Source organism: Panthera leo, chromosome A2 (assembly GCF_018350215.1).
Source record: "Panthera leo isolate Ple1 chromosome A2, P.leo_Ple1_pat1.1, whole genome shotgun sequence".
NCBI classification, from domain to species: Eukaryota; Metazoa; Chordata; class Mammalia; order Carnivora; family Felidae; genus Panthera; species Panthera leo.
The window spans coordinates 103,037,346-103,051,749 of record NC_056680.1 but is presented as its reverse complement, the minus strand read 5'-3'; the positions used below and the strand labels follow the sequence as shown (position 1 = coordinate 103,051,749).

General features: G+C 34.3%; 1 protein-coding gene across 6 annotated transcripts in view; it reads right to left on the bottom strand.

Moving 5' to 3' along the window:
• PHF14 (PHD finger protein 14) overlaps nucleotides 1-14,404 on the bottom strand; it is a 208,740-nt gene that overhangs the window by 161,998 nt on the left and 32,338 nt on the right. For all 6 annotated transcript variants that reach the window (XR_006197137.1, XM_042918919.1, XM_042918943.1 and 3 more), the window contains exons 5-7: nucleotides 9,577-9,736; nucleotides 4,042-4,153; nucleotides 738-875 (exon numbers count right to left, since the gene is read on the bottom strand). Coding sequence is in view for 5 of the 6 variants with exons in the window: in XM_042918919.1 (XP_042774853.1) it covers nucleotides 738-875; nucleotides 4,042-4,153; nucleotides 9,577-9,736 (410 nt within the window). In the remaining variant the exon portion in view is untranslated. The remainder of the gene's footprint in view (nucleotides 1-737; nucleotides 876-4,041; nucleotides 4,154-9,576; nucleotides 9,737-14,404) is intronic.

Sequence of the window (14,404 nt, the reverse complement as noted above, 5' to 3'; positions counted from 1 at the left end):
TAATTTACATATACACAAACTCAGTGAGAAGGGTGGCACTGTTTTACATTTTCAAATCTCTTTAATGTCTAGATAGCTCACTTTATTAAAGATGGCTGGATTCTCAAAACTATTTCCACATTCAGTATGTTATATTGTTATACATCATATAATCTCTGAAAATCTCCACTATTGCTCATGAGATAATTAAGAGTAAAAAATGTATATACTGTTTTCATATTGTTACAAAGATAGTTTCAACCTCACAAACCTCTTGAAAGAAGATTAAGGAGTCCCCAAAATGTGCTTTGAAAAAAAACTGTCTAATCTAAAGCTAATAAACCTGGAAGGAAAATTATAAGATTAAAAACACTTGCAAAGAGATAGAAATACAGATATTGAAGAAAGGGTAATGATTTTATTTAAAGAAACAGAGCAAAGTTATCCAAACATAATTTCAGATCCTCCTATAAAAAATGCTGACATATTAATGCTTTAAAACAACTTGGATTATGTTTCATTTTACCTGTCAGATCTCGCTATAAAAAGTTTAACATGTTTTCCAAATGTCTAACTAGCTTTAAGACTAAAAAACTCATATATTGTTTACTCTTGAAATTTTAGACCAGTGATCTAAGCAAAGACTTTAAAAATACGCTTGTTAATTTCTTCTATCATGCACACCTATTGTAGGACATAATAGAGTTATGAGACATCTTATGAACATATTCACCAATGATGGTTTTAAATAAACCTACCTCTTCTGCTGCTGCCTCTGAAAGCAGACCTTCCTTCTGGGCACAGGTCACATGGAAATAGGCTCTGCACATCCCTGCATCACAGCTAATGCAAACTCCAGTTCTAGCAAAACGAGGGTCTTCACAGAAGCTACATTCCTAGAATGGAATAACAGGAAAACTCTCAGAATAAAAATATCTCTAAAACAAGACTGCATTCTCATACAAAGCGTCCATAAAATACAAATAGTGAATCAATAGCATATCAATAAAACAATAACTGTGGGCAAGAAAAGAGTTTATATGAAAAAATTCTCTCTAGAATTCTAATGAACCAAAATTCCACTGATACAATAATGATGACACTAATAATAATAATAATAATAATAAGGATTTACTATGTGCTAGCCACTATTCTAAACACTTTACATATATTAACATATGTAGCCATTTGATCCACTATTCCACACTAACATATGAAAGACGTATTACCTCCATTTTACACATGAGAAAACTGAAGACAGGTTAAGAAATCTGCTCAGAATAACACAAAAAAATAATTGTCAAGTCAGTCTTCAAACCAGAGTAATCTAAAAGTCATTGTTCTTAACCATGAAGCTATAATGACTTGAACAACATAATACTGCTTGGAAAATGAAAGAAAATAAGTAAGAAGCCAGAGAAATTCGCCAAAAAAAAATCTAGGTACTGGAACCAAAGAAATCATTTTTAAAATATCTTTCAGAGAATTAAAAAGTAATCTTATGTAAACAATCTGATGAAATTGGTTGTGATACACAATGTAGCCAACTAGTTAAATCCTTTCTGAATACAAAGGGAAGAACTGTAAAACTGAAAGTTTCAACAAATGAAATTTCCCCCAATCCTCCCCAAATTTATTTTTTTATCCTTTTCACTATCTATACCACAGAGAGAGAAAAAGAAATCTAGTCTTAAAATATAAACTACTCTAATGATAGGAATCTTCGTTTAAAAAAAAAAAACCTGCTAAACTGTGACAGATTGCCAGTAGACACTTAAAGAAGAACTGTTTAGTAAATATATTCTAAGTAAATTAAATATAAGGGAAACATATATAGAGGAAAATTAAAAAGTTTCAGTAGACACTAAAAATATCATTTTAATACTGTAACAGTAAGTAACTACCTAGGAGGTAGACAGCACCCAACTGATACATCAGCAATGAATGAAAACAGCAAGAATAGGAATCTGGGTATAGATGTGAAAATATACCCAAATCCTGACACTCTACTGCTTGGTTAAGGCTTTTTTTTTTCTAGTAACAGTAGGAGGCATATGGTAGGATGTATCAGCAAATAGTAATGTAAACATGAGACCAAAAAAGAGACAAAGAATGAGACAGAAGGAGAGAAGATGGAAGAGAGAGAAATGGAGAAATTAAATTATTTCAATAATGTCAACAGCACAAACAGATCCAAAGTGCTTAAGAAGTTCCCAAACTAATTTAATGTAATACGATGAAGTTGAAGGGATTTCAGAGTGAATACAAGAAAAAATTTCCTGACAAAAAGTCTTATAAAGACTATAGAACAATCTAACAAAGAAATGGGAATCTTGGGAATCTTCTTCAATTGCCTGAATCATTTAAAATGCTAGGAGAACTATGCTAAGCAACTGAGAACACAGGGGAGAAAGTAACCAGGATTAGGAAATGGATAGATAATGTGGTCTAGAAGAACTGTCCCAGTTATAATTCACATCACTGACTGTACCAATAAGCTAGAGAATACATAATTTTTTTACTCTACTTTCTAATCATACTTCAAAACAAAAGAAGGTGATAATGAAAAATCAGCTGACGATTATATATTTAATGATTCTCTTTTTCAGTTCAGAGGTCATTGCTGGTTTCAGTTATATGAAGTAATATCTGGTTCTTGTTTTTTTCCATTGCTTCTAGATTTGTAATTATGATAATAATGTGTGCCTAATGAAAATTACTTAAGCCAGTCCCTTCTAGGCTCTGTGCTCGTGAATTCTGAACCTGATCTCAAAAAGCAATAACTTTCACTTCCAATAATGGTGGACTAGGTAATACTAGGTAGGTATTAATCCTGCTAGAAACTAGAAAATGTGAACAAATTATTTTTTTTTTTTTAACTATAGCTTAAGGCATTAGAAAGATAACAAGATAGTACAGAATTACCTGAGGACCAGGAAAGTAAGTTCACTGCTTGGGCCTGCTTTTCTCCCTGGGGTCTTTAACTAATTCTGGAGAAAAAAGCTGCATTCAATAGAAATTACCCAAACTAAAGCACAAGAGTAATGGAGTGAGGCTGGAGGGTGAGGGATGGGGGCTGTGGTTAGAGCCTGAGGAGAATATTCTACATATAGCAGCAGAAGCTGTCAAATTTTTGAACTTTCACCATCAGAATTTTCCAAAAACCTTTAAGTTTCCCACTCACCTTAATGTATTACTGACACTATCACAGTCTTCCTTCCCAATTTCCCAAGGGACAGTAATGGAAGAGAAAGTATCAGTGCCTAATTGGTTCTAGTATTCCAGGGATGTCTATAATAATTATATACCTAAGTTTAAATTAATAAGTGTATTTTTTGTTTGTTGTTTTTATTTTTTGAGAGACAGAGAGAGACAGAGTGTGAGTAGGGGAGGGGCAGAGAGAGAGAGGGAGACACAGAATCCGAAGCTCCAGGTTCTGAACTGTCAGCACAGAGCCCGACTCAGAGCTCGAACTCACAGAAGGTGAGATCATGACCTGAGCCAAAGCCAGAGGCTTGACCGACTGAGCCACCCAGGTGCCCCAGTAAGTGTATTTTTATCACTTATAATCCTAAAGCTCAATCAATAAAAACCAATTTATAAATTATTGAGGCTGAGAATGATTTGCAAGGCAGGCTATGCAGTCATTTAAAAAAAAAAAAAAAGTCCTTGAAACCTGAGTAAAATAATAGGTGTCCCTTTTCCTCTTTTCATAATTTTGGTAAATTTCACTTCAAAAATAAAGTCAGAAATTAGGTTTGTATTTGATCTTACTGATCTGAGAACTCATGTGGACTAGGGAGTATACTAAATACTACAAAAATAGAAGTAGTATCAATTATCATTTTACCCCATAGGTAACTCTAAATTAAGAATACATGGAAGAATTTATAAATTACTGGCTTTCTGGGAAAATTACTAACAATAATAAATGATTTAGTGCTAAATGTTCTACAAATAGTATCATTACTAATAAGCATTTCTGTAGTGAACAACAATATCAGTAAAAAGTCATATAAACAAATTTTTCTCTTTTAGACAATCAAAAACACTTTGCCTCACCTTGGCACCATATTTGGAATAGTTCATTTCTGTCAGTGTTACTGGTCGTAATTTGTCAATATCTCCAAAGGCTACTCCAGGAACATACAGGGCACAGACAATATGAACCCATCTATAAGGAGAGAAAAATGTGATTTTGCTATCAAACTTTCATAAAATGCCCACAAGGAAAATAAACATAAAACACATGTGTGCCATCACAAGTAACTACTGAAAGAATTCTATGGTCAGACCTTTACAATCTCCCACAACTGAAGAATATGGAATAAGCACAACTCAATAAGCACTACTTTTCTAGCAGCTTAGCCCAAGCTAAGAATTAACAACTATAATTGCCTTTCACTTAAATTCACTGCACTTTGCACTTACCTGTTATTCTTAAATATTTGCACAAAACCACTATACAAATGAAACGTCATTTTCTTACTCATGGGAAGATTCACATTCATTATTTTAAGCTCTCTGAGAAGGATCCTAATTTAAGAACTGTGAAGTAATTCTGTAGTAAGTAAGTAAAATTGCTCTTTCTTGTTACTTTTTTCTAAAAGCTGTTGGAGAGGCCATCAGAACAATTTAAAATTTGGGTGGGGGGTGGGGTGCGCCTGGGTGACTCAGTCAGTTAAGAGTCCGACTCGATTCTGACTCAGGTCATGATCTCATGGTTTTTGAGTTCAAACCCCACATCAGACTCTGTGCTGGCAGCAGGGAGCCTGCTTGGGATCCTTTCTTTCCCTTTCTCTCTGCCTCTCACCTGCTCGTGTGCTCTCTCTCTCTCTCTCTCTCAAAATAAATAAACTTTAAAAAAATAAATAAAACAATTTTTGGTGGTCATCCTTTCTTTCTTCCCAGGTTAAAACTGATTGCTAGAAGACTGTAGAGAACAGTTATATAAGGAAGTCCTATCTCATTCAACTAATCTGCTCACCATTCAACCTTTGTACTTAAACTTACATGCCCCACATACATTTTTTTTTAAGTCTGAATGATGCTGCAACACTAAACAAAGAATGCTCAAAGTTTTAGTACATGAAAAAGTTGCAGTACACAGAATGGGGAGTTGATTCTAATTCTTTTTTAAGAGCTGCACTAAAAGTGCATTTAGGAACCCTTTGTTTACTTACAACCATACAATATATGGGATCAATGGTTTTAAATTTTTAAACAGATCTATATCACTTCTTTAAGAAAGAAGGTAAAAATGAGATGGCAAATCTGTCTTCACCTTGTGACTATATTAACAATAAATTCTGCTTTATCACAGTTTGAGAGGCTATCATTGCCACATGGTTGTGTTTTGTGACACACTGTAAGTTTTAAAAGAAGATGACTAAGAATCATTTTATAGAGGTCCTGGGGAAAATAGTTACGAATCTTTAAAAATTATCTTTTTTATTGAGAAGAAATTCCAAGATTTTGAGATTTTCTTGATAGACTGTTTTAATTCAACCTCCCAAATGCATCCCGCGGAGTTCAATATAAAGATACACATCTTCAACAAGCAGCTGCTTTCTCAATTTAATTTGCACAGTTTTTTCATGCTCCACTGGTGTATTAAATGCCACTGTACTCTGCAGGAGTTTATCTTTGATAAACCCAACAGCTGGCTGCTTGCTTCCTACTGACCTTCTGAAAATGTTTTAGTACAAGCCATGCAAGTACTACAAAACTGCCATTTCAGTGTGATTGGCACACAAGTGTATCATTTCCCCAAATCACTCATGTGAGGATGCCAACTTGGGTCTTTATTAAAACACCCATCAAACAGCTGAGACAATTTCCATCCTTTGTAATACCTGTTGTAAATATTTTTTTGTTCATTTGTTTAACTGCACAAACTTTAGAACTCTATAATTAATACAAATTGAAAAATCAAAAAGAATAGTCTTGTTACTTTAACATCCATTTTGCTTGGAGCTATGATGACAGATGTTGATTGGGGAAAGGAATAAAAAACAAGCACCACATAAAGCCACGAAAAAACAGAGTCAAAATTGTCATAGCATAGAAACTATTAATAAATTCTTTTAAATTCACATATTTTAATAAAGAAAACTAACCAGATACTTATCAAAGGCTCACTCAGAATGCGAACGATTTTATTTTTAAAATATCTGATTTTTGAGACAGCGCAAGTGGGGGAGGGGCAGAGGGACAGAGGATTCAAAGTGCTGCTGACAGCAGTGAGCCTGATATACGGCTCGAACTCAGGAATCTAACTGTGAGATCATGACCTGAGCCAAAGTCAGACACTCAACCGACTGAGCCAACCAGGCATCCCAGAATGGGAACTATTTTAATCAATCAAATTTGATTTTGAAACACGTGTTTGTAGTGCTTTTACAATACGTAAAATAAATCCACTTTCATTGTCATTTTCATTCCATTTATTCACTCATTAATCAATTACTAAGTCACTGATAGAAACAGAGCACCACAGAGGCAGTTTAGAAGTTACAATTATGTAATGTGAAGTGCTTTCAGCATAGTGTTGTGCATGCTATCTCTAAGTTATTAGAGTCTATTATTTCCCATAATCAGACCACTTAGAGTAAAATACTCTTCCTAAGGAATGGAATAAAAATTTAATGACAAAAATGTACTCATGGTTTTCTTACATTAGATCACATCATTTCCTATGTAGAACTTGCAGCTCCCATCAGAAACAAAGGGTGAAAAAAAGCCCATGTGATAGAAGTCAATTTCAAAACTTCTTTCATTCTTTCCATATATTGTTCTTTCTTTCCTCCCATTTTCCATTTGAAACTAGAATACTATATGGCTTTGATCAAATCTTCTTGGCTATTTTTTTGCCTTGAATCAAAGCATATCAAGCTTCAACAGTATCTATCAAACTGTATCAAGACCTATAATTTCTACCATAGCCTACAGGTAAGTGTGGGTATCAATGCAAATAAAATGTTCAAATACTACAATGGAACTTTTGCCAGGCCATACCATCAAGGTAGTGTCTACATAGGTAAGACCCATAGCAGTCAGTGCAAATATTTCTCAGTAAATCTAATTAAAGAGGCCTATCTTTTCTCCATACAGAAAAAACTTTACAAGCTATTTTGTGGATTATAATAGCATGACAAGACAAGTACTTTATAGTTTTCCAATAGAACTTTCAAATTATGAACAAGAAAAGAGGTAAAACAAATTCTCTTCCCTAAAAGCAAACTGTTTTCCAAAGTTGCCCTACTTATTCACCACAATTTATCACCAAAAATTTCAACTCTTGGAACGAAATAGTTACCATAAGTAATTTATGCAGCTGGTACTCTATGATTACCTTAAGAAAGTAGAACAATATTGGTAGTAATAAAGCACTAGTAGCAGCAGTGGAAGCAGGAGTAGAAATAAGGAGACATTTACTAACCACTTATGTTCCAGAAACTGTACTGTTTATAGGAATCACCTCATTTAATTCTCTCAAAAGGGCTAAGGAAATGGAGGTTTAAAAAGGCTTTATCACATGTCTATAATCACAGTTGTTAAGGAAAGACCAGAATCCAAATATAGGCAGTCCAACTTGAAAGCACATACTTCTAATGCTGTAAACTCCCTAATTCTGGTCCAAGTCAGTGCAAATGTGAAATAATGCCCATGTCAATGATACAGACTAAAGATTTTATCTTCTTGGATGGGCAATAAGGAAGAAGAGGTAAGATTTTTAGCCATTTTTCCCAGACATCAACACCCAGGGTTCTCCAAGATTCCATGGTAGATTCTATGCTGTCCCAACAATCTTATACGGCAACATTTCTCACGGGCTTCCACTAACTCAGTTTGAAAAATAAGAAAACTATTTTTTACTTTACTAAAGTAATATGTATTAAATTTTAAAGGCTATCTTTTATTTTGGGATAAAATGTATATCCTATCCTTTTCAACATTAAAATATGGCAAACCATTCTGAAAATCTGTATAGGTTATCTTGTTCCCATCCGAATATTAAACATGTTTTTAAAAAAATGTTGAAATAACATTATATCACAAAATAAAAAACAATATATTTTAGTACTCCTCTTATATTGGGGAAGGGGGGATAGGCAGTGATCCATAAAATAAAATTTTAATCATCTATTCCAGATGGTAGTCTCTCGGGCAAAAACCAAAATCATGGGAAATGTCAACACTATTATGACAACAATCTCTCAAATTTAATAATAAAGATGAGTGTGAACATAGTGAAAAGAACATAGGTCTTTGTTCTAGTTATCAATTTACTGCCTCTCACCTCCAAGTCCACCTGTAAATATCTGCTAAATATTAAACAATGGACAAAATCCCTTTAGCATTTCTCCTTCACAGTGAGCATGATATTCTCCACCTGTAAATATCTGCTAAATATGAAACAATGGACAAAATCCCTTTAGCATTTCTCCTTCACAGTTAGCATGATATTAAGCTGTCTTAGGAGAAGTTGTAGACAGCACTGCAGGAGGAAGTTATTTCTCATCAGGGATGAAGAAGGACATCTGCCAGTGCTCTGCCTCAGCCACATACACCTACTCTCTGTGACCTCACAGGCCAAGACTGGAGACAATTTTTCTGTGGCTCTTTTAACACAGACACCACACACTACAGACATCCCACCATTGCCCCAGCTCCCTCTGCAACCTGTGCCTAGACACCCACTTGCCAAGAACTAAAGACCAGTTGTGGCCCAAGCAAACCAGCAAACATCTCTGCCCTCTAGTAGGTTGCAACTACACCTTCTCCAACAAAGTCTGAACCCCAGTCTGTGGTGGGGTCTTCCAAGTCGGTCATTCCCTGGTTACTCTCCCTCGGCCTTAGGATATCCTTTACAGTTCTTTTATATTATAATTACTTTTCTTTTTAATTTTTAAAAATGTTTTTATTTACTTTTGAAAGAGAGAGACAGAGTGAGAGCAGGGGAGGGACAGAGAGAGACGGAGACACAGAATCTGAAGCAGGCTCCAGGCTCTGAGCTGTCAGCACAGACAGAGCCCGATGCAGGGCTCGAACTCACGAACCATGAGATACTGAACTGAGCTGAAGTCAGACACAACCAACTGAGCCACCCAGGAGCCTCTATCATAGTTACTCTTTATCATAGCTTAATAATTCTGTAAATTAAACTTTCCCTTTTAAAATCACTGTATGGGTTCTGTCTCCTGATATACTCATTAAGTCAGATAGATCTGGGTTCAAATTTGACTGTTCATCAGCCTGTGGCCTTGATCAAATTAAAATTACTTAATGATCTGAGCCTCCGGTATTATACCTATAATATGGAAAACTTTAGCCCCTATCTCATCATAGAGTCATTACTGGGATTAAATACAACTATGCGCATAAAAGCAAATACAGATAATCAAAAAATGGCCTTTTCTCCTCCTTCCCCTGATGTGTAGCCTACTACCCATTTACTCTATGCCAAAAAAAAAAAAAAAATATATATATATATAAAGACACAATCAAATCTAAGTGTGTAACTGAAAAAATTATAAATAGAAGAAGACACATTACAAAGCAGACACATTAACCCATCAGAATTATGACAACAACCTTCCAGCATCTGTCTCCTTGAAAATTCCATCCTGATTGGGACATAGTTCACAGCTAGGGGAAACACCACATTTACAGGCATCACAAAACCAAGGTTCAGTGGAGTTTTCAGAAGCTGAACTCATAATTGAGTCACTCTCTCCGTCAACTCCATAGCAACCTAAAAAAAAAAAAAAAAAGGTATGATTAAATAATTTATAAAATCACAAAACAAAAAGTGGAAAAAATTCTGAAAAACTAATGGTTTATAAAAATGATATTAAAGTCAAAACACATAAGTGAAATTTTATAAAAATACTTTTCACCTACCATAGTATGCACAAGGAAACAACCTTTTGAAAGAGTTTTAGATCTACTGAAAAAGCATTACAGAAGTAGAAAAATACACAGTTCTTTAAAAAAAATTTTAATTTACAAAATTAGGTAAAAATAGAAGTTTTCATTAAAAAGAAATCAGATTACATCTAGGAACTATTGATTAACAAATATTTATTGTGCTCCCTTTGTAATGGACACTTAAATTTATATAAGACCATGTTCATGCAAAACAAACATATAATCAAAGAAGCCTCTAATGTAACTTTGGAGATGGCAGTTAAAACAAAAACCCATATAACCATAAATACAAAGTATTAATAAAAGGAAAATAAGACAGAAACCCACACAGACATAAACTAAGGCTATAGAACAATTTGAATAGCTCGGACTAGAGTCAGACAAGCTGGGTTCCATTCATAGCTGAGCCAACTTCTAGCTCTAGAAGATAGTTGATCTTTTTTAAGCACTTACAATTCTATCTTCTGTAAAAATTTACTCATAACTCAAATTAATGAAAACGAGAAATTACTCTTTTTCTGTTTAACTTAATAATCTGAGAGAAGTTAAATTATTTAAGGGGCGCCTGGGTGGCGCAGTCGGTTAAGCGTCCGACTTCAGCCAGGTCACGATCTCGCGGTCCGTGAGTTCGAGCCCCGCGTCAGGCTCTGGGCTGATGGCTCAGAGCCTGGAGCCTGTTTCCGATTCTGTGTCTCCCTCTCTCTCTGCCCCTCCCCCGTTCATGCTCTGTCTCTCTCTGTCCCAAAAATAAATAAAAAAAAAAAAAAAAAAAAAAACGTTGAAAAAAAAAAATTATTTAAGCAGAAAATGTGATAAAAATTTTTAAAGATCCTCATAAGCATACCAAACAAACAAGATTAGTTAACATAGGTCTCTACATTTTATATTAGGTCATGTTATACTTCAACTATCTTTCAATTATTAAAAGCAAAAAGTTTCTTTATCAATGCAAATATACATGCCTGCAATTATAAATTATATTTAAAGTTACTATGTGGGTTACTTGCTTCAGCAGCACATATACCAAAGTTACTATGTGGGCTTCTAGATCTGGCTAAACTTTTTATAAAATCAAAAAGATCACTCTTAATATTGAACTTAAAAAGAGTAGATCAGAGGGGCATCTGGGTGGCTCAGTCAGTTAAGCATCTGACTTCAGCTTAGGTCATGATCTCACGGTTTGTGAATTTGAGCCCTATATCAGACTCTCTGCTGTCAGCACAGGTCCCACTTCAGATCCTCTATCTCTGCCCCACAAGTGGGGAAGGGGCAGAACAAAAAAACATTAAAATAATGTTTAAAAAAATAAGCAGTAAAATAAACATTAAGAACAAAAATAGGAGATTAGATATCAAACCTGTAAGCCAACAGGAAATTCAGGCACAACACCACTGTTAACATTTTGGTTAAGATCAGGTTCTCATTAAAATTCCTAAAACTCAATTTTATCAATGAACTCTGTGTTAATCAGGCTGTTATTGCCTGACAAACCAACCAAACTCACTAGAAAGTGATGTCACGGGGTGCCTGGGTGGCTCAGTTGGTTAAGTTGTCTGACTTTGGCTCAGGTCATGATCTCACAGTTGGTGAGTTCAAGCCCCGCATAAGGCTCTGTGCTGACAGCTCAGAGCCTGGAGCTGGCTTCAGATTCTATATCTCCCTCTCTCTCTGCCCCTCCCCTGCTTGCGCTGTCTCTCTCTCTCTCTTTCAAAAATAAGTAAACAAGAAAGAAAGAAAGAAAGAAAGAAAGAAAGAAAGAAAGAAAGAAAGAAAGAAAGAAAGAAAGAAAGAAAGAGAAAGAGAGAAAGAAAGGAAGAAAGAGATGTCACATCCATTGTCATGAATAATTCTTTCTCAGTATAAAAATACCAAGAAGATGTATTGGCATGAACAGAGTACTGATAAATATGGAATCCAATGAAGGGCAACTGAAAAGTTAAGAGATAATTTCACCCAGACTATAAAAAGCCATTCAACCTCTTGATGATTTATAATAAAGAGCACTGGTGACTACAATAGTCATGACTCCTAAATAGTTTTCTTTTCCCTAAATGATACCTGACACAACACTTCATGTTATCTAATTTCTCTTCTTCTAGAAAGAAAGACACTATGCTTATGATAAAATATCCTTAAGAGAAAAAAAATTAATGCACAAATGGTAATAAATTACAACTTCATTCCAGGCCTGATGTATGCCCTGGTCATCTTTAAGCTTGGGTATTTCTCCAATCTCCTAAGACACATTTATTACCTCTTCTAGATAGGTTGCTTCTATACAGATAGCCAAATTATCAACCACTCAAAGATCTCTAGCCAGGTTTATTCTAAGAAGGTAGTCTAAGTGCCAAATTTTAAGGGGCATCCAAAGTGACCTCCAATAAACTAAAAAAACAAAAAACAAACAAAAACAAAAACATACACACAACAGAACAAAACAAAACCACTATGAGAAGCATATATACGCAATGATCGTCTGTCAAAAGACTCAAGACTTAGCACACAGGTAAGTTTATATGCATGCAGTGTAAGATGTGATTATCTGACCTGGTTACACACTAAATAGACAATAGGAGCCTAAACTAGAGAGTATCTTCTCACAAATACCAAAGATAGCCAATTAAAATAAATAAATAACTATATACTGAATTAAATCACCCAGAAAGAACTATACACAAATAGAAAATAATTTCATCTACTCCTGAAACCAATACTGCACTGTATTTAATATTTAAATTTTAAAAAGGAAAAAATATGGATATAAAAAGAAAATAATTTACTAGATGTCATTAATTTACTAGATGTCATTAATAAGTCAATAGTCATATGTAAGTATTTTACACAATGCTAAAAACTGAATATAGATTATAATTAAAATAGGCTGGTAGGCAGAAAACTAAAAAGTTGGTTTACAACTATGACTTATATAAGCTGCCTCAAGCAGATGCCATAATTGTCACCTTTATGCTATTCAAAGGCATAAAGGCAGAACCTTATGGTTCCTTAACCATAAGGTTAATCATGTTAACCAGGACCTTAACATGATCTGAAAATTGTGCAAAAGAATGCCAAAGAAAATATTTCTAAGGACCCAGACTACAGTACATAAGATTAGCCAAGAAATAAAAACTCATTAATTTAATATCATTAAATTGTGGTTGGTAATAATCATCTTCACTTCTGTTTAGATATACATTTTTTAGATGGCAAACCCTAAAATGAAAAGGAAATAAAATTTTCTTCTTGAGAGCAGTTATTATTGACGGTCACCAATAAAATAAAATTTTTCAATAAAGGCAACAGTAAACAAAATATTGTATTCAAAGCAAACTCAAAAACAAAATAAAAAATAATCTGCTTTTTCAAAGGGTTATACAATACTACAAGGAAAGAATCTATTTTCTTTATAAAATAATGTTCCTTTGAAGTAAATTCTTTCATCTGTATTCACACAAAGTAGGCAATTACCAAAATAACAAAGCCCCCAAGGGGCTATCTATTTTATTCATTTCATTCACCAAAATCAAGGTAAATCACAGAAAATTTCTGTGATTAGAACACAGAAAATTTCAATTCTATTTTTTTAAAGAATATTCTACACACATAACAAAAATTTGCACAGAGATTAAGCCACCTACTTACTAACAACCTCAAGAATGATTTTTGAAGGATTCTCCTTGGCAATTCCTGTTCCGTAACCTAGAAGATTGGTACTATGTAAGTTCAAACATCAACCAGCAGGTGCGTATTTCTTCTTCAGCTTCAATAAGATTGTGAGATTTATAGAGTTCTTCACCTGCCACTTTTCCAGTATTTCTCTGCCATGCCTATTGGGTTTACTGACCAAAGTTCTAACATGTTATGTCCACTCTAAACCATTTTAATTAATGACTAAATCCATTTTTTAGAAGTTTATTTATTTTGAGAAAGAGAGAGGGGGGTAGGGGGAACGCATGTAGATGTGCGCACACAAACAGGGCAGGGGCAGAGAGAAAATCCCAAGGCAGGGCTTCAATCTCAGGAACCATGAGATCATGACCTGAGCCACAGAAATCAAGAGTCAGATACTTAACTAAGCCACCCAGGTGCCCCAATGACTAAACACATTTTAAGATCTTTTTCTTTCTTCTGTACAAAACAGAATAGAAACTACCATAAAACATGTAATTCTAACTATGTAATTCTACCTATGTAATTCTGAGTAGAAGATGCAAAAGTGCAGAGAATTTTTTTCATTTGGGTAAACACTTAAAATTAACAGACATATAAAACCTATTTCATATAGTTTTTTCATGTTTTCAAATGTTTGGACATTCAGAATTTGAAAACATGTTTCTATGGCCATCTAATTAGGATCAACCTCTGAGCAACACATGAAACCTACACAAATTGTATTTAAGGAAAACTAATATAAATGTGTCTACAATTGTTCTGATTTATACAAGGGTATGGATAATCCAGTGGATTTTTTTTCCATTCAACTTTTCCCAGG